Genomic DNA, 20,779 nt, shown 5'->3' on the forward strand with positions numbered 1-20,779 from the left:
GTTAGTTCTCCCTCCTTTCCTGGCCTGCTGACCAAGGACTGATCAGAGAGGAGAAAGACTTTTCTAGGCCACTCTCAGGCTATCAAAGGAGACCTGGCCGGAGGATAGGCTTTTTGTGCTTCCCCCTTCTCCCACACAGCATTATAATCCTTAGTCTTGGCACTGTATGTTACCTTTATGGTGCACTCCTACAGACCTAGTGTGTGAGAGGTGCTCATTTCCACCGACTTGTCGTGACAAATGTCCTTCCCCTCCTGTCAAATGGATGGTTGAAGACAAGTTCACAAGTTTCTTTTGAAGAACTGTTAGGAAAGTATTATTGTTCTCGCCGACAATTAGCTGCTTGTATTCAGGGACTATGAAACTCTTCTTCACGTGCTGAGTCTGCTTTTCTTTATTACCTTTGCCACTTCAGTTTCAGGTGGTGGGCTTGCAGTTAGGCATCACTCAGAAGTTATAAAATCAAATAACTCAATTTATTGAGCTTTCTGGGTGGTGGTGTTGAGGAAACACAACTACGTACATATTTACCGGGCAAAGGAACGATCTATGGGAAACACATTGTCTGTGAAATGTTGGGATATAACTAACCTCTATTGAAACAGTTTCTGGCTCTTTGCATTTTAGGTAGATCAAGAACTAGCAGACGGGGGAATCAATACTTTGCCTTTTCATCCATATGAAACCCAACAAGTAAGTGCATGAGTGGATGTCCACAGATGGCCCAGTGAGGAAGCAAAAGCATACTTCAGAGTATGTTTTAACAAATGAAAAATGCTATTATGTAAACCTCTAAGCTGAAATATCCATGAGCCTTGCTCACAGATAGTACCATCTCTTTCTCTCTCTTTTTAATTACTTAGTTTATTGTTTCTTTTAGTTGATTTTCCAATTTGGTTAAGTATTAACTTCTGCAACGTGGCTAAGATTACATGAAATACTTTTATCTCTGTTGGTTTAGCGGCTGTTATGTACCTGCACTTCTTTGTAGAAATAACTCAAGAAACTGTGCTAGCTCTGTTGGAAATTTCGTATTCCCTTGGCATGATTTTTCTCATATCACACATTTTGAAAAATTGAAGAACTTTGTAGGCAATAACATTTTTGGGTGACAAGAACAGTGATTATACTGTGCCTTATATATACGGGCTATAACTTCACTGTTGTAGCATTTAAAATTTGATCTGCATACTTCTTTTTTCAGGGAGATATGTTACGTATGGAAAAAGAACACCAGGTTCTACAAGAGCAGCTTAAAGAAGCAGGTGAAAAATATGAGCAGCTTAAATATCGAAGCTCTGAAGAAATCAATGTATTAGAAGCTGAGATTTTACAACTTGTTCAAGTAAACAAGGTAATAAATCTTCATGAATATAGCATCAAAGAAAAATGACCATCAGTACAGTTGAAACTTAAACTCCTAAACATAGTGTGTTGGCTCCAAAGACGCCCTTCTGTGGATGTAAGGTCTGCCCTAAAGGATTTTGGGGACAGCTAGCAGCAAAGCTGCAAATCTTGTACTTGTGTACCTGGGAGTAATCCCATTGAGTTTAAGGGAATGTACTTCTGAATAGACATATACGGACTGCACTGAACAAAGGCAGATGATGACCCACTTAATAATAATTATTATTATTATTATTTATACCCCGCCCATCTGGCTGGGTTTCCCCAGCCACTCTGGGCGGCTTCCAACAAAATATTAAAATACAATAGTCCTTCAGATATTAAAAGCTTCCCTAAACAGGGCTGCCTTCAAATGTCTTCTAAAAGTCTGGTAGTTGTTTTTTCCTTTGACATCTGTTGGGAGGGTGTTCCACAGGGTGGGTGCCACTACCGAGAAGGCCCTCTGCCTGGTTCCCTGTAACCTCCCTTCTCACAGTGAGGGAACTGGCAGAAGGCCCTCGGAGCTGGACCTCAGTGTCCTGGCATAACGATGGGGGGTGGAGACGCTTCTTCAGGTATACTGCAGCACATCCACAAGTATAAGATTTCAGAGGAAACAACTTATGGTAGCCGCATAAAAACATTTGCAGAACAGTGCTGGTGGCTGTTTTTCTTCCACTTACTTATCTTTGGATCAAAAGTATCACATGGAAGTGCCTTCCACTAAAAACAATGGGATATGTGTCCCTGTTATGGCTGTGCTTTGTACAGTCCCGTGGCTTGCTCAGTATACTATGTTAGTATTCTTAGTGGCATTTGCTCCCCGCCCCCCAAAGTAGAATCTCCCCCTGTATTCGAAATGGAGTGACTAAATGCTTTTTGCTACACAGAATGAATAACATGCTTTGGAAGGAAAAGTCAAAGTTGCAGGTACACAAAATGCTGAATACACTTAAGAGAGGGGTCTTCAGTCCTTTGTGTTCAGGATAATGGCTAGACTTCACAACCACATCCTTCTCTCCCTTTGCATATATTCACTATAAAATATGTTTGTGTTTTTTTTTTAACATTTAAACAAGTTTCACATAACAGAAACAATAATAAAAATGCACTAATCAGACAGACGGAGCAATGGTACAACCAGATGACAAAAGAAATATATTGTTGGACTTGGGAGCTAAGTTTCTGTCTTTGACTACCACCTCCCATATTTTATAGCTCGCTAGAAAAGAGCTGGATTGGTTACATCAAGATGCAGAAACAGAAATGAAAAGATGGCAACAGGAGAAGAAGGAAAATCAAGAAGGATTAAAAGTGGGAAAGAATAAAATAAGGAAGCTAACAGAAACCAATGAAGGGTAAGTTTTTCCTAAAAGTGAAAGCTGGTTTGCGGGGGAGGGTCATGAAGGGAAGAGGTTATGCAAGTGATTACATTTTTGCACATCTAAACTTGTATCAATAATACTACTCACACTTAATTCTGCTTATTACAATGCTTGCACTTAACTAACCACATTTGCATGTTGTGTTAAACCACAGTTTACCATAACATACACAAGCAGGGGTGAGCTGCAATGAGCCTCCGGTTTGCACACTCCTAACTCTACTCTTGCATGGCAAAGCAAAGGAGTTTGGAAGCTTTTCCTTCTGCCTTTGACTAACTATGGCTTGACTGACAAATTGTGGCCAACATTGGCTGTGGCAATTTTAAAACTGACCAGTTACAAACGTGTTTCTGGAGCTGCCTTGATTTAAACTAAGGTTAACCACAGTTTATCCAGGTTCAGATGAGACTGGAAGCTGTGGGTAACTAAAAGCAGAAGCAAATGCTTCCTAGTGCCTTCTCTCTGGCATGAGTAGAATGAGGAAGCACAGAAACAGTGTATTCTTCAGCAAACCCTTGTTTAGTGAGGCATGTGAATACTGATGTTGGAACATTATGGGACTATATGGATACTTTGTGAAGATGTGGTGTAACCCTGCTATCTCCACAATACTCGAACTTGCTGCTTGTTGATTCATGACATTACATCAGTCTGGTCTTTCTGCTATTCATCTATCGGTGTATTTTATATCAGTACCTGAAGTTTAATTAGACATTGATTAATTTGGGTAAAAGCCTCAGCGCCTAGGGCTTGCCGATTGAAAGGTCGGCGGTTCGAATCCCCACGGCGTGGTGCGCTCCCGTTGCTCGGTCCCTGCGCCTGCCAACCTAGCAGTTCGAAAGCACTCCCGGGTGCAAGTAGATAAATAGGGACCGCTTACTGGCGAGAAGGTAAATGGCGTTTCCGTGTGCTGCGCTGGCTCGCCAGATGCAGCTTTGTCACGCTGGCCACGTGAGCCGGAAGTGTCTCCGGACAGCGCTGGCCCTTGGCCTCTTGAGTGAGATGGGCGCACAATCCTAGAGTCTGTCAAGACTGGCCCGTACGGGCAGGGGTACCTTTACCTTTAATTTGGCTAATTTCAGTGCCATTATTTGGAAAGCTGAGTGAGAGTTGTCATACTGTAGTTCTAGAGTGCTTGCTTTTAACTCATTTTCTAGTCAGAACATTTTAAGGCCTGCTCCTTATATTATGACTTGTCTTGGCAAAGCGTAGCAGTGATTCAGGCTGCCTACCCATGAATTGCTTTCTCTTTGAGACTCTGCCCTGGTCTCTGTCTTCCCTTCTATTATAAGATTTATATTACAGCTCTTGATGCAGAAAACATTGGGTTGTATCTAGTTCTGCCATTGCAGGAGCAGAACAGACTTCCACGTGCACAATGCGACTTTCACTTCCTCTCCTCCCTCCTGCATGCCATCAAAACCAGCTCCAAAAGGTTTGAAGTACTACTACACTTCAGAGTAGTTTTTTGGGAGTGCACAGCCAGCTGCAGAGACAGTGGAGGAAGGAAAGTCTTTCAGTGTGAGGGAAAGTTTGTTTGCACAGCATTGGATACAACCATATTCCATCTTTTAAATAGGAGTTTGGGGTGAAAAGGAAAACGGGCTTCTAACAAAATGAAGGTTTGAGTACGGTTAATGTAGTTAGCTAATTTTGTTTTGAATGAGTATTTATTTACTTATTTTGACGTGAGCCTTCTTTTTCCTATAACCTGCCTGTATAACGAAACAGGTACATGAGAAACATTGATGAGAAGGATAAGCAGTACAAACTACATTTGGATGAATTCCTTGAGATCAGGTAAGCTTAAATTTGCTTTGCTAAGCAGTTTTTAATTGGACACTAGAAGTTCTCTCAAAAGGCTATGGTAGGTTTAGGAGTATGTTGCTCTGTCCGAATGCTCAGAATTTATTCAAGCTGTGAAAGGCAAGCCAAGTGGGACGACTGTGGGCCCAAGGTGTGTCCCTGTTAAATATTGCACAAGGAAATAATAAAGCATAAGAATCATATTAAGCTATTATGTTTGAATAGTCACAATTAAACAGGTTGAGAAAGGCTGCCTTAGAGGGTTGAAAAATGAAGTTTTAGGACTTAGAAAAACCATTGAAATATGTAGCAGTAATATTTTTAAAGAAAATGTGCTTGTTTGATTGAACTGAAATGTAAGCCTGTATTAACAACCTTCACCATAGCGGCACTCTGGTTGTGGAACACCCTCCTCTGAGGCATGGCTGGTGTTGACTCTCTTTTTGTTTTGGTGCCAGCTTAAAACTCTGTTATTTACCCAAACATTTGGAAATGGTTAAAGTGTATATTGAGCTTTGAAGTTTTGTAGGTGCTTCTGTGTAGTTTTCAGATTGATAATGGCTGTAATTTTTATTGCCCTTGTTTTCTGGTTTATGGATGATGTCTGACTAACCCATCAGTCAACCCACTGAAATCGATAGACTTAAGTCCATCAATTTCAATGGACCTGCCATATGACTAACTTCAGTTCAGTGAGTTAAAAGTTAGTTGAATATAGTGCATTGTGTTTAGTTGAAATCTCTGTATAAAAATAAATAAGTAACCTTCTGAATTTACTCCCTAGTAATAAATTTGAAAATGAAAAAGTAAAAAGGGAGGAGCTTATAAAGAAAAGACGGGAGGACCACCAGGAGTGTGTTGCACGAGCTATCGCAGCTGAGGTAAAAACGTCCTGGGTTGCAACCTTGCTTTCTTCTACTTCCCACAAATTCCTGCCCACTTTCAATTACCATTAGAAGATTGCTGTAACGCTTCATCCTTGCCTAGAAATTTGCCACTTAAAGAACTACCGTATTATTCCGTGTATTGGACGAGGTTTTTTTTTTGTTTACTAAAATAACATGTAAAAAAACTGGGGTCGTCCAATACACGGATAGTGGCATTGGTGGTTGGCGGGAGTGCAGCTTCTCCTGATGCTGCTGCGCAAGGGAAACACTCCCTGGATCGTTTCCCGCGTGCAGCGGCATTGGGGAAAGTTGCCCTCCCGCCAACTGGCTGGCTGTGGGAGCACAATTTCCCCTGATGCCTCTGTGCACAGGAAACGATCTAGGCAGTGTTTCCTGGCTGCAGCTGCATGGGAAGGGGGGGCAGGCTCAACAACTTTGGGCCATCTCCCCTCATTTTCTTAAAATTCAGTCCCCCAAAATAGGGGGGGTGTCTTATACATGGAGGCGTCTTATAGATGTAAAAGTACGGTAATACTGTGACTGTTCTGATAGACTCCAGTTTTGCTGTATAACCAGTGGTGCTCAGAATTTTGCACGTGGACAATAGTGTTTTGTATTCCCCACTGTAGTGTTTCTGCCACGTACCTAGAAGTGACTGGTTTTTGTTTTTTTTAAGGATAACGATATAATTGCCTTCAAATATTTCGTGTCCCTTTTATGATTTTTAATTTCCTCCTTTTTGCTGTTTTATTGGCTTGCCGCAATAAATTCCATGACCTCAATATTATCTGGATTCATTCGTATCATTGCTAATCGTATTAGGCTGCCAGATGAATAGGATGCCTTTGCAGTCAAATAAATGAATTTTAAACTCAGAGCATAAGATTGTTTTTAATGTTGAGGAACAAAACAATAACCTAGTAGGAAGGACACAGCCAGTAGCTGGGACAGTGAAGCTACCCCATTAAACATGACAGTATTTCAGGCAGGTGAATGAATGGAAATGTTTAGAATTAGTTATACCAGAAGTAATGTCCCATTAGATTTTTTAAATCTAAACTCAGTTAATTTTATTTTTTAGGTTTCTGTGCTTGAAAACTGGAAGGACACAGAATTATATAAATTAGGCAAAATAGCAACAGATGCGGAAACTTATCTTAAGTATCTGAAGTTCATGACAAGGTATGGCTTTGAATATGAGCATGCCACAAATGAAGCATTTAAATAAGATTGCTTGAAAGTTCTCTCAGAAGTACCATCAGTACTTCATCTTTTCTTTCACTAAAACGAGTACAGTGAAACCTCGGGTTGTGAACATGATCTGTGTGGGAGGCACGTTTGCAACCCACAGCGCTACGTCTGTGCATGCGCAGGTCGCGATTTGGCGCTTCTGTGCATGCGCAAAGCACAATTTAGCCGTTTTGTGCATGCGCGAGCGCTGAAACCTGAAAGTAACCCATTGCGGTACTTCTGGGTTTGGCGCAGTGCGCAACCCGAAATCGGTTAATCTGAAGCGCCTGTAACCCAAGGTACCATGTATTGCGTAAAAAAGTAACGTATTGAACTTTTTGGGTTCTATGTTGGGACCATATTTGACTTTGATCCACTATATTGGTACATATTATATTAGTTCACCCAATCCTACATATGATAATGGGAGTTTCTGGAGAAGAAAGACAAAGTTGCAGTACCCAAGTTACAAGGAAATGATATAAAAATAAAGATTCTTTAAATACAGGCTATACATGTAATCTTATGTATTTTTGGAAAATTACAAATAAATTCTCCAAGCACCAGCCATTGAATAAAAATAACTAAGTTCTCCAAACAATAGAGATAAAATAATTGATATGATCTCCAGGATTATATATTGCTTTGTGCTTCTTCAGAATCAAATTGGATTCATATATATATATATATATATATATATATATATATATATATATATATATATGCTTTCGTAGATTTTCACGGGTACAGGAATGCAGGTTTTGGTGTCCTCGGGTATCTTCCCGTGTAAAAGTTGGGGTGTCTAGGCGACGTTTCGACGAGGTCTCACTCATCATCTTCAGGCTGGTGCTTTCGGCTTCTTGTTGCTGGAACAGAGCAGGATCTCAGTGTTTGAGTTCCTATAAATACTGTTGAGGAGGTGTGGCCTCCAATGTTCTAGGCAGAGAGGAAGTTCCCAGGCTAGTGTGCCTTTTCTTCTTTTGTTCCTTAATTATATCCCTCAAGCAATTAAGGAACAAAAGAAGAAAAGGCACACTAGCCTGGGAACTTCCTCTCTGCCTAGAACATTGGAGGCCACACCTCCTCAACAGTATTTATAGGAACTCAAACACTGAGATCCTGCTCTGTTCCAGCAACAAGAAGCCGAAAGCACCAGCCTGAAGATGATGAGTGAGACCTCGTCGAAACGTCGCCTAGACACCCCAACTTTTACACGGGAAGATACCCGAGGACACCAAAACCTGCATATATATATATATATATATATATATGCAGGTTTTGGTGTCCTCGGGTGTCTTCCCGTGTAAAAGTTGGGGTGTCTAGGCGACGTTTCGACGAGGTCTCACTCGTCATCTTCAGGCTGGTGCTTTCGGCTTCTTGTTACTGGAACAGAGCAGGATCTCAGGATCTCTTGTTACTGTTCCAGTAACAAGAAGCCGAAAGCACCAGCCTGAAGATGACGAGTGAGACCTCGTCGAAACGTCGCCTAGACACCCCAACTTTTACACGGGAAGACACCCGAGGACACCAAAACCTGCATTCCTATACCCGTGAAAATCTACGAAAGCATATATATATATATATATATATATACACCGTATTTTTCGCTCGATAACACGCACCCGACCATAACACGCATGTAGTTTTTAGAGGAGGAAAACAAGAAAAAAAATATTCTAAACGAAACAGTGGATGTATGATTTTTGTGGTTCATGCTGTGGCCACAGAAATGTGATCTGACAGTGAGTTTGGAGTAGCCCAATGCAAAAATCCTGAGGATCCATGTGGATCCATGTTTGTAACCATGTTTTTGCACCACTGCAGCCCCAGGTAACAGTGGGTGTGTGATTTTTTTGGTGCAAACTGTAGCCATGGACATGCTATGTGATCTGATGGTGAATTTGGGGTGACCCAGTGCAAAAATCCTGAGGATCCATGTGGATCTGTGCTTTGTAACCACGTTTTAAGTGGGGAGGGAAGGAAAAGGACTCAAGGGACAAGGAGCACGCGTGGAGCAGGTGCTGCTTCTCTCCCTCCCCCCCCCCCTTAAGCGAGCTGAAAAACTTTGCTGGAGAGACAGAGAGCCTGCTTGCTTTAAAGGAGCCTACCGGTAGGCTCCTTTAAAGCAAGCAGGTTCTGCTTCTCTCCCTCCTTAGCGAGCTGAAAAACTTTGCTGGAGGGACAGAGAGCCTCCAGATGGAGGGACAGAGAGCACTCGTGTAAGCGGCTCCTGTCCGGTAGGCTCCTTTAAAGCAAGCAGGTTCTGCTTCTCTCCCTCCTCCCCTCCCCCCCCCCCGCCCTTAGCGAGCTGAAAAGCAAAGCGGGAGGAGACTGAAAATCTTTCCTGCTATTTCCAGCAAAGCGGGAGGAGAGAGATACAGAGAGCCAGCTTGCTTTAAAGGAGCCAACCGGACAGGAGCCGCTTACACTCGTGTAAGCGGCTCCTCTCCCGCTTTGCTCCTTTAAAGCAAGCAGGCTCTGCTTCTCTCCCTCCCCCCCCCCCTTAGCAAGCTGAAAATCTTTCCTGCTATTTCCAGCAAAGCGGGAGAAGAGCCGCTGAGTGGGGAGGAGGAAGAGAAGCAGAACCTTCTTGCTTTAAAGGAGCCAACTGGACAGGAGCCGCTTACACTCATGTAAGCGGCTCCTCTCCCGCTTTGCTCCTTTAAAGCAAGCAGGTTCTGCTTCTCTCCCTCCCCCCCCCTTAGCAAGCTGAAAATCTTTCCTGCTATTTCCAGCAAAGCGGGAGAAGAGCCGCTGAGTGGGGAGGAGGGAGAGAAGCAGAACCTTCTTGCTTTAAAGGAGCCAACCGGACAGGAGCCGCTTACACTTGTGTAAGCAGCTCCTCTCCCCTCTCCCCTTTCGCTTTGCTCCTTTAAAGAAGCAGGCACTCTGTCCCTCTCTCCTCCCCATTCAGCGGCTCTTCTCCCGCTGGAAACCACGGAGGAGGGAAGCATTCGCTCCATAACACGCACAGACATTTCCCCTTACTTTCTAGGAGGAAAAAAACGCGTGTTATGGAGCGAAAAATACGGTGTGTGTGTGTGTACACTATACAATTTTATGGACAGTTAATGTTTAAATAATAATAATTTCATTCCCACTTGGGACCGTGTGACTTTGTCTTTCAGTACTTATATTTGAAGACCCCCTCTGTGTTTTGCTATCGTCTAGAGAAAGCCATTCTTTGAAGCCTCTGGTTAAAAGACTGGAGAAAAACTGGAGGACACATACTTTAAAATGTTACAAACTCTAGTACTTCAGATGAGTCTAGGTTACAGTGTTCACTCCAGGTGCTGGAATATATATCTGGAATATTGACTACTGCTGTCCAGGCTAGACAGTAAAAATCAAATCGTTTCTCTGGATTAAAATATTAGAATGTCATTTTGGGGTAGCATTATTTTTCTTGAAAGTCCTTCTTAATCTCAAACTATCACCATGGCATAGAACTAACTAAAATTTTGTGTCTCCCCCCAGCCACTCTTCAGTACCCCAGTTGAAGTTACAAATTAATTCTTGGGAGTCCTTTATTTCTAATACCAAAGACGAAATTAGGAAAGCAGAGGTATGTCTATTATATTAACTATTGTAAAGATACAGGTTTTAATAGCTTTCTCTTTTCAATAGAAGTGAATTAACTTCTTTTGCAGATTTCTGTATACAGAATAATATGTATCGATTTCTCCCTAGGAAGGACTTTATAACTTTTTTTCCTTTTTAAAAATGTGTCCTATTTACATAAGAATATAGAAGAGGTCAAACTAGTGTTTCTGTAGAATCCTATCTGAAGCCACTGGAAGTTTAGCTGAACGGTAAGAAGAGTTGCTTAGCTAGGGAAACATTACTGCTCACTTCGAATATCTCCCCTCTGTTCTTTTTGCAGAGGCAGTTTGACGAGAGAATTTACATGGTGAAAAATGGTGCCTTTCTGGATAGTATCTCCAAAGTGGAAATTCCAGAACTTCAAGCTCCGAGTGTCCTCTCACCCGTAAGTCTTTGTTAACTGTTTTGTGTCGAAAGCCAGTGCACCGTGAAATTCACATTATAGATTGGATGCATCTAAAATATGAAGTAACATTATATCTAACTCACATATTGAAAAATACGTTGTAGCACCTCCATCTTGCTCATGCGAGCTTTCCAGTGCATTGATGTGTACCAAAACAATTCATGTGGCGAGGGGTGGAGGAGACACAGTGCCACATCCCAGTGGCTTCCCGAAGTTGCATTTCCTGGGGTGAGGTGCAGCCTCAAAGATCCGGTTTCTTGAGACCCCAACACTATTTGGAAGAGCAGAGGGTGGTGAAGAGAGTCGAGAAGCCCCTTCCCATCTTCCTTCTTTCAGATCTTCAGCCCACCTGCCACAGTTCAGCAGCACCTTCACTGAAGAGCCCGGGGATGTTGAAGTAGGAAAAGGGTTATGGTGGTGATTCATTCTGAAGGGAGTGAAAGGCACTCTGACAGAAAATCTCAAGGCAGTCTTCTGCTTATAATTTTGGTGCCTATGGGATAACGTGACAAGAGCAGATTGCACCTTTAAAATCTTACTTTTCCAAAAACCCAATGGTGTTTCAGTGCCCACCTGGGTAAAGCAGATGAAGCTGAAACTGTATCTTTTTGTCTTAATTTTTAGTGGGCAATTTGATTGTGAAGACTTTATAGGGAAATTTTTAACGTTTGATTTTTTATTATGTTTTTATATCTGTTGGAAGCTGCCCAGAATGGCTGGGGCAAAAATAATACAGTGGTACCTTGGTTTTTGAACGTCTCAGAAGTCGAACGTTTTGGTTTTCTAACGCCAAAAACCCGGAAGTGAATGCTTCCATTTTCGAATGCACCTCGGAAGTCAAACGGCTTCTGCTGAGTGTCTCAATTTTCTCAATTAAAATTGCAGACTGCCCTTTGCGCCTTGGTTTTCGAACGTTTTGGAAGTCGGAACGGTCTTCCAGAACGGATTACATTCGAAAACCAAAGTACCACTGTAATAATAATAATAATAATAATAATAATAATAATAATAATAATAAAGCCACCCTGGAAGTATCAGAAGCTTGAATTCTTTAGAATGCTTGAAAATATTCCTCGCCTTATTTGGGCTGTTCTTTTTTTCCTCAGGTAACACATGAGAGGCCTCCTATTAATGATCCAGCCATTGTAATGTATTCAGCTGCAGCTCCGCACCTGCCCTCTAATTTGTTTGCTACCTTTTCAAGTTCTGACGATGGTAATCCTCTGCACTCCATAGTTAACAAGCATATGGGAAATAAAATAACCAAGAAAGATTCTAAGTACTCCCTTGCAAATAAAGGCTTGGAAGAAGTGTCTCCTGATTGCAGAGATATGTCACTTTCTGATTACATATGCCTACCCCAGTCACCAGGAAACTCTAGAAGATCTATCCAGGACACCCAGCTGCAAGACAGCAGCCAAGAAGAACCAGCAGCAGCAGCTGCAGGACTGGACCATGCTAATGCTATAAGTAGGCCAGCGCCGCCACAACTATATGAAGACGTCATTGATCAACTCATAATTATATTTCCTCACCTTACAAGGTATTTCCCATTGGTTAAACTGATTCCTCACAGTTCTGCTGGAGACTACCTCTTGGTGTATGTTTTTCCCCTTCCTAGTTCAAGCTGCTACCTTGTCCCTGATTTTCAATGTCGTAACCCTGGCACATAACCATCTAAAAAGATAACGTGGCAGAGCAATGCACATTTGCTTGCTTCTGACTGCACTTTTTCTAGGTTAAACAAGAGCTTGTAGAAAAATGGCAGCTGCCCTTCTTGCCATTAGCATGAGCACTATCTGACAACAGCAGACACACCTGTTCTTTGTGGTCCTTCATCATGGTCTTTGTCTTGATACAGGCAAACTCCAGACTTGGCAGCAGTGCCTTATCATCCATATAGCTATGCATTGGCATCAACAGAAGAGTAGTCCCCAGTTATTTTTACTTTGCTTTCCACTGGTTGGTGTAAGTTGAGCAGAGTCTTGCTTCAGGATACTGATAAGATTCAGTTTCTCAATGACCCTATTGCTCAAATATTTTCAGTCCTATAGGGCTTGATGCTGACCATTTGTTGTGTTGAGTGTTTCGCCTGCATAGATTTTCCTGAAGCAGTTTTAAGGAAATTAAGTGTTCTTCCAAAAATGCCATTTGACTGTATAGTAACCTTTTGAACTTGTAGTGGAACCCTGACCGTCTATTTCCTAAACACTGTCGGAAGCAAAATTGCCAGGTTGCTTTTGGGTAGAGATGAATTGATAGCTGGATATTGGCTCCATATTTGTAAAAGACAGATATTCGAGTCAGATATTCCAGGGGGCTAACATGTACCTAAGCTTTCTGCAAGCCATCCAGAGATCTATGTTGTTAGCTGCCAATATAGATATCAGGAAGGGACGCGGGTGGCGCTGTGGGTTAAACCACAGAGCCTAGGACTTGCCGATCAGAAGGTTGGCGGTTTGAATCCCCGTAAAGGGGTGAGCTCCCGTTGCTGGGTCCCTGCTCCTGCCAACGTAGCAGTTCGAAAGCACCTCAAAGTGCAAGTAGATAAATAGGTACCGCTCCAGCGGGAAGGTAAACGGCGTTTCCGTGCGCTGCTCTGGTTCGCCAGAAGCGGCTTAGTCATGCTGGCCACATGACCCGGAAGCTTACGCTGGTTCCCTCGGCCAATAAAGCGAGATGAGCACCACAACCCCAGAGTCGGCCACGACTGGACTTAATGGTCAGGGGTCCCTTTACCTTTATAGATATCGGGGGGGGGGGGGAAGGCTCTTTGTGACATCGCTGTGTATTCACACTGCTAACAAATGTATAACTTTTCTTCCTCCTGCTGCAGATCAGATATTGGAAATTTCATCGAAGAAGTCCAAGTCAAGAATAGAAACAAATGGAGCACAGCTGAACTCCTAAACAGGGTAACAGAATCTATTTTGGATCATCCAAGCAAGAAAAAGGTAAGTTGCCAGAAATGTTTGAAATGCTGAAAACACAAATTATGGTAAAATATATATATATAATGTGTGTGTCAGGGCATGGGATCTCTGTGGTACAAGGAAGTTCAGGTTCCTGCTCTTTGTCTAGGTTACGAAATAGAGGAGCTGCATCTATGGAAGTCCTTGCCTTGGACTGATCCACAGCTAGGTCAGATTGGAGAACCAGTTTTGGCCAAAGCGACCACAGCCAGACATCGGATCAGTAGCAGTTCGAGGGTGGAGACCAGGGGTGTGAGTTGCAAATGGTCTGCTAGGATGGGAGAACTGAGTATAGGGCTATAGGAAGCTGCCTTATATAGTTGCTCAGTCTAGCTCAGTATTGAAAACACTGATTGGCAGCTGCTGCCTAGGATTTCATCCAAGGCCTCTCCACCAACTACCTGGAGATGCTGGGACTTTTTGCATGTGAAGCATGAGCTCAATCACTGAGCTACAACCCTGGTATTTTCTTAAGATATTACCAGATTTCATAGAATCATAGAATCATAGAATCATAGAATTGTAGAGTTGAAAGGGACCCTGAGGATCATCTAGTCCAACCCCCTGCAATGCAGGAATATGTAGCTATCCCATACGGGGATCAAACCTGCAACCTTGGTGTTATCAGCACTGCATTCTAACCAACTGAGATTTCATTATCTCTCTTTAGGTTCTCCCTTCTTCGGGGAAAATAGAAGCGGCATCTTCCACCACTTCTGGAGGGAGCAGAAATCAGACTCAAAAATTGCTGAAGGCACCAGGACGAAGCGTGTCTAACCTCTCCAAGTCAAAACTTGCTAATGAAAAAACAAAGAAGACGACTCTCCCACCTCCATCAAGTCACACGCCTTGGAAAACTGTTGGAGAAACATCAAAATCAAAGTGGAAGAAATCAAGTGATGCCACTGTAGGTCTTTGTATCATTGTCAATGTTAACCGTAAAAACAATGAATAATTTTATATGCGTAGTTAGGCAACATTTGCTTTTAACTAGGTTGTATCCATTGCTGCTGTTCTCCTTGTGCAGCAGACTTCTTCTTGTGCAACAGAATGTTCTCCTTTCCACCTACAGATCTTCAAAATCTGGGGGATTCAGTTTTTGGGAGCAAGATGGGAAAGGAGATGAAGGGGAAGTTCTGCTGCCTGGAGTGGAACTCTGTTCATGTAGCATTGAATAGAACCCTCTGGTCCCGTCCCCCCCATCTCTAGCATAGCATATGTTTAAAAGCAAGCATTTAGCCTTTAACTTTGTAGAAGACACTTGAGAAGTGCCAGAGAGAGTGAGTTGGTAAAAAGATCTATTTTCTTGAAAATCCAAAAACTTTTCTTCTCTCCCAAATATGGTACCCTTGGCTTTTAGAATACTGAAATTAAACCTTCCTCAAAAGGTACATAGAAATCTTCTCCTGTCCTGAGCTCTCAGGGGAAACTTTTGGCATGTTAGCTCCTCGTCAATCTTAAATTATTTTGTAAATTTCCTGTTTGGCGGCTGAATACAACGCTGCAGTTCTGCTGGTGTAAGGGACTTTACCCTGCATGCCCTCAGAAGCAGTTCTGGAGGGTTGGGAGGACCCACAAGAGCAGATTTTTTTTTGGGGGGGGCACTCAGGGAGAGGAAATGGAAGTTTCATTGTGCCAGCTTAAGTCCACTGACACAGCATTGGAATCAACCCTCAAAGATTATCATTATCCCAAATGACTTGCTTCACAAATGGAAGTTCATTTTGAAATGTCAGCAATGAATTGTCAGGGGTCAGCAAACCTTTTCAGCAGGGGGCCGGTCCACTGTCCCTCAGACCTTGTGGGGGGCCGGACTATTTTTTTTGGGGGGGACGGACGAATTCCTCTGCCCCACAAATAACCCAGAGATGCATTTTAAATAAAAGGACACATTCTACTCGTGTAAAAACACGCTGATTCCTGGACCATCTGCAGGCCGGATTTAGAAGGCAATTGGGCCGGATCCGGCCCCCGAGCCTTAGTTTGCCTACCCATGAATTGGATCCAAAGGTGCCCTTCTGTGAACAAAAGGATAATTTTTTTATTGAAAGGCGCTTGGATCCAGTAGAAGCTTCTCACCAGAGAATTTCTAACTCTGGAGCAGATTTTCAGGTAGTTGCTGGGGAGTCAAGTGCTCCCTGTTGCTAAACAGGAATTTGCTCACAGAACTTGGGATCTAGTTATACATCCAACTTCTCGACTCTAAAACAGGCTGGTTTTTTTGTGTTCTCTTCCCAAATTAAGGTTGGAGACAGCCTGTGTCTGTAAAGTGGTTCAAAATGATTATATCTGAATAGTAAATGTAAGCTGCTAAACTGGCCAGTTTGGAACCTATCATATGCTGAGTCAGATAATTGTTCTGTCTATCCCCCAGTACTTGGTGCTCTTTCTGACAGCAGCTCTTTGGGGTCTGGGACAGAAACCTTCATTCTTCCACCTTTAAGAGGAGATCCTTGGGACTTGCAAGGCACATGTTCCGGCTATGGGAATTAGTCATTCTCTGTGCAGTAGGAAAACAGTAGCTTTGTAACTAGTTTTGAAATTATTATAAATGCATTTGTTTCTATAGGATAATGATCCCTGTGTAATATGTCACGATGAACTAACTACCGAAATGTTGCATGTGCTAGACTGTGGACACAGATTTCACAAAGTGGTAAGTGGAACCATAAATTCAGCAAGTTAACTTGTTTTAGTTCTGTTGCTTGTGTCTTTGTAAATTTGTAGATTGCGCTCCAAAGGTTGCGCACGCAGGCACTCCTAACATTTTGTCTAAATAAGTGTGTTTGCTGTGGTGTAAACCACTGAGCCTAGGGCTTGCCGATCAGAAGGTCGGCGGTTCGATTCCCTTGCAACAGGGTGAGCTCCCATTGCTTGGCCCCTGCTCCTGCCCACCTAGCAGTTCGAAAGCACGTCAAAGTGTAAGTAGATAAATAGGTACCACTCCAGCAGGAAGGTAAACGGCATTCCCGTGCGCTGCTCTGGTTTCGCCAGAAGCGGCTTAGTCATGCTGGCCACATGACCTGGAAGCTGTACACTGGCTCCCTCGGCCAATAAAGCGAGATGAGCACCGCAACCCCAGAGTCATTTGTGACTGGACTTGACTGTCAGGGGTCCTTTACCTTTTTATGGATGTCTATGGCTGCTGCTTGCTATTGGAAGGATTGTATTATGGGCATTGGCTCTTAGTTGGCCAAAATTCTGGGATTACATTTCAGAAAACAAAAAGGCTAAACAGAAAGATAAGGTTTTACTTTGGAATTTACTTTTCAGTGACTGAAAATCCCAGTCCTAGAGCATGTAAATAGGAGTACCAAGTTCACATTGAGGCAGTGAAGCTCAAGCCATCCTCAGTCCTGGATATGCTAGAGAAGCAACACCTCTATAACATACACTTGTGGTTGTAGTGGCATGTGTTCAAAACACCATACTTTCAGGGGACTGAAATGGGCCACTCATGTAACTTTTTGCTACTTTATGTATCTGTATCTCAACATACAGAAACTTACAATCACGTGAACATGTCCGTGAAGCACCACAATATGGCTTAGGACAAAATGCTTTAGAAATTAAGAATTGCCCAGGTTGCCTATTCAGTACATTAAGACTGTCTACAACTACTAGTAACATTATTACTAGTATTAATAGCAATTGTTATGCTGATTTGCAAGCACTTTGAGTGGTTTGATTGCAACATTCTTAAATATCAGCAATAGTGAAGGTAAACATTTTAGTTGAAATTGCATGTTCCAATTTTTTTAATTTGCTGTTGCAGTTGGTGGGCTTTGGTGTATACCTGTAGTAGAAAAATAGATCCAGTTACAGATGGGTAGCCGTGTTGGTCTGCCATAGTCAAAACAAAAAAAATTCCTTCCAGTAGCACCTTAAAGACCAACTAAGTTAGTTCTTGGTATGAGCTTTCGTATCTGAAGAAGTGTGCATGCACACGAAAGCTCATACCAAGAACTAACTTAGTTGGTCTTTAAGGTGCTACTGGAAGGAATTTTTTTTGTTTAGAAAAATAGAGCCGTCTTTAATATTGTCTGACAATAAGTGGGAGTTGCCTTTCGCTTCCAACATTTCCAGAAAGACTAATATGTAAATGTCATACATTGATGTAATCTGCCGAAAAGCCAATGATCAGTATTGAATTCTTTAATTAGTTGACAGCCCTTCTAATTAAATTGTCAGCCTTTTAGCATAGGTCGTTCACTAGCGATTATTAGAAAATGTTTGAATTCAAAGCCTAGTTGCAGAAGTTTGGATTTAACTGAAGTCAGGTCTTTTTTATATGCACCATAATGTTTCAAAGTTACGCTTAAGGTGCTACCACTTGTCTTCCTTTCATAGCATGATTCTAGAGTGCTCAGAACTGTAGAAAAATGTCATTTTAAGAAAATGTTGCCCACCTCCCATAGCCCTACTTTTTAAATGAAAGGTTTCTGAATTCTTGCTTTTTTACATACAGTGTATTGGTCCATGGATTAAGGAGCACAGCACATGCCCAACCTGTCGTCGTCATGTTTTGTTACCTGAAGATTATCCTGAGCTTCCTGGCCGAAACAGAACCACTTAGATGCTGCATACAGATTAGCAAGAATATGTGATTCACATCATACAGAATCATGATGATAAAGGTGTGGAGTCATCATCAGTTTATAGAGTATCGTATGTTACATTCAATAAACAATTCCTCTGAAATACTTTTAAGCAATGACGCAGTGAGAAATTCTGCTATTTTATTCAATTGTTTCTATTGTATTGGCATTAGTAATCTGGTTCATAGACATAAGCAATGAATACCTTGGTTGCATTGCAGCAAAACGGAAAGTTAGCAGCCTTCAAAATTTGCCTAACAAATGTTTATGCCCTTAACACATGAATATGTATATTTAAGGAGGAAGTATCTGTTTCTGTTTCTAGCTTCTGTGGCTCCAAATGTTGTGACGCTTGTGAATTCAGGAGGCTGGTTAAGAGTGGGCAGTACTGTTCAGCGAATTAAAAGCTTGGTACTGGTTCTAAGAGAGGTTTTTTTAATTTCCAGATGAGAGCAGTAGAACAGCCTGAAAATTCCAGGTGTAGACTCATAAGCACCTTGGGGTTTTTTTTAGTATTCAGTGCTTTCAAAAACAAGTTAGTAATCTGCCCTTCAAAAATAATTCTTGACTAATATTTGGCTTCAAAGATAAACTAAAATTTGGAATACTGAATCCAGAGAACCATGTTTGAAAGATGCCTAGACATGCTTGTGGAAGAGAAAGCAAACTTGTGTAACGCTTTGTGAGAGAGGCTGACCCTGTAACAGTCCTCATCTTCCTGCTTGTGAAAAAGAAAGATCAGCTCTGAATTTAGTTTATTTTCTCATACTACATTCTAGCATTTGCAAACCACCTGTGAGTAGGTTTCCTTAAAATTTGCATACAAAGTCCATAATAGTTTCCTTCAAAGTGAGCAAATAAACTAGCTTGTTATGTTGTTAGGAATTAGCTTTAATTTTTTTAAAAAAATAAATAGCCACACTTATTTTATATTGGTATAGCCTCACTGTTCTTAATTAGCCACAAATAAATTCATGTGAATATCAACGCTTTTAAAATTAAAGTTGTGTAGTAACTATTTTAAATTACATCAGGAACTGTCTTCCCACATTTCCAAATTGAATGTCTGGGTACGAAATATAAAACAATGACTTTGCTCTACTCAACCGTGGAGAAAGCTCCTCATGAAGCAGGAATGCACCATTTTCCTCTCCCCCCTCTTGGCAAATAAACACCAAATTGTTGCAGAAAAGCAACTCTTGTCAAGGAATGCAAGCCCTTGGCCATAGTTTTGGGTTATTTAGATGAATAATAGGCTGCCTTTACTGATAATCAAATATTAAGAGGGATTTGTACTGACAAGATGCTTGTAAGTTGATTGCTGAAAATGCCCTGTAATTTAACAAAAAGGCTGTTTGGGAATTCCAACCCTAAACCATGGATCTCTTTTGTGTCACTCCTTCTGATTCAAAATGTTGCATTTAAATGTTGGATTCATAATTGAAGACCTTCTATACATTGTCTAGATGCTGAGTATTTGCTCATTTTACCTGCATTCAGAATACAGTACTGAAATAGCCGCATACTTTCAAAGCAAAACTTTGTAATCACATTTATTACAGCCTCTGAACCAATAAAAATGAACAATATCAACTGTGTAGTTGTCTGACAAACCTCTTTTAAGAAAATGGATTTTCATAACTCATAAGTTTTGTCGTGGGACGCGGGTGGCGCTGTGGGTAAAACCTCAGTGCCTAGGACTTGCCGATCGCATGGTCGGCGGTTCGAATCCCCGCGGCGGAGTGCGCTCCCGTCATTCGGTCCCAGCTCCTGCCAACCTAGCAGTTTGAAAGCACCCCCGGGTGCAGGTAGATAAATAGGGACTGCTTACCAGCAGGAAGGTAAACGGCGTTCCGTGTGTTGCACTGGCTCACCAGATGCAGCTTCGTCACGCTGGCCACGTGACCCAGAAGTGTCTGCAGACAGCGCTGGCTCCCGGCCTATAGAGTGAGATGAGCGCACAACCCTAGAGTCTGTCAAGACTGGCCCGTACGGGCAGGGGTACCTTTACCTTACCTTTAATTAGTTTTGTCACCTTGTTTTGTAATCCTACACTTTGTTTCACGTGCATAGGCCAGTGGTTCCTTGCTGCATTCAGATGTGCAGCTATTTGTTGTCTGCACTGCATATAATTGTTCTGTTTTTTGTGTGGCCTGCATTTCTTTGCTCCTTATCCAATAACTTGAGGTAGCTTCAAGGAAATGAGAGTTGAAACTTTTCTTGCGTGGTGTCTGCATTCCTGTCTTTGAGCACTAGGGGGAGCTAAGCCCACCTGAGTCCATTGAAACATCTCTCAGAAATGCATTTCAGGTAAGACCAACAGCTCCTGCTTGCCACTTCTGAAGCCTGGGTTCAGTCCTGCCTTCACTTACGAGGAATTGGGTCACACACTTGACCTGTGTCTCATGCTCAGCTCTGTTACACTGCCTGCAGTTTGACTGCCTTTTTTGCCCTTGGACAGAGTTCTATCACATAGCTTTTCTTCTGAATCCCCCATTAGCTTAGC

The 20,779-nt window shown here is 42.1% G+C and overlaps 1 protein-coding gene across 3 annotated transcripts in view; it reads left to right on the forward strand.

The window, feature by feature from the left end:
• TTC3 (tetratricopeptide repeat domain 3) overlaps positions 1–19,871 on the forward strand; it is a 63,363-nt gene extending 43,492 nt beyond the window's left edge. For all 3 annotated transcript variants that reach the window (XM_077927332.1, XM_028727150.2, XM_077927334.1), the window contains exons 34-46: positions 628–693; positions 1,205–1,354; positions 2,605–2,744; positions 4,503–4,571; positions 5,362–5,458; positions 6,546–6,646; positions 10,172–10,259; positions 10,578–10,682; positions 11,810–12,246; positions 13,540–13,657; positions 14,346–14,582; positions 16,245–16,331; positions 18,144–19,871. In XM_077927332.1, the coding sequence (XP_077783458.1) occupies positions 628–693; positions 1,205–1,354; positions 2,605–2,744; positions 4,503–4,571; positions 5,362–5,458; positions 6,546–6,646; positions 10,172–10,259; positions 10,578–10,682; positions 11,810–12,246; positions 13,540–13,657; positions 14,346–14,582; positions 16,245–16,331; positions 18,144–18,251 (1,803 nt within the window). In that variant the 3' untranslated portion in view covers positions 18,252–19,871. The remainder of the gene's footprint in view (positions 1–627; positions 694–1,204; positions 1,355–2,604; positions 2,745–4,502; positions 4,572–5,361; positions 5,459–6,545; positions 6,647–10,171; positions 10,260–10,577; positions 10,683–11,809; positions 12,247–13,539; positions 13,658–14,345; positions 14,583–16,244; positions 16,332–18,143) is intronic.
• Positions 19,872–20,779: the final 908 nt, after the last annotated feature.

Source organism: Podarcis muralis, chromosome 4 (genome assembly GCF_964188315.1).
Source record: "Podarcis muralis chromosome 4, rPodMur119.hap1.1, whole genome shotgun sequence".
NCBI lineage: Eukaryota > Metazoa > Chordata > Lepidosauria > Squamata > Lacertidae > Podarcis > Podarcis muralis.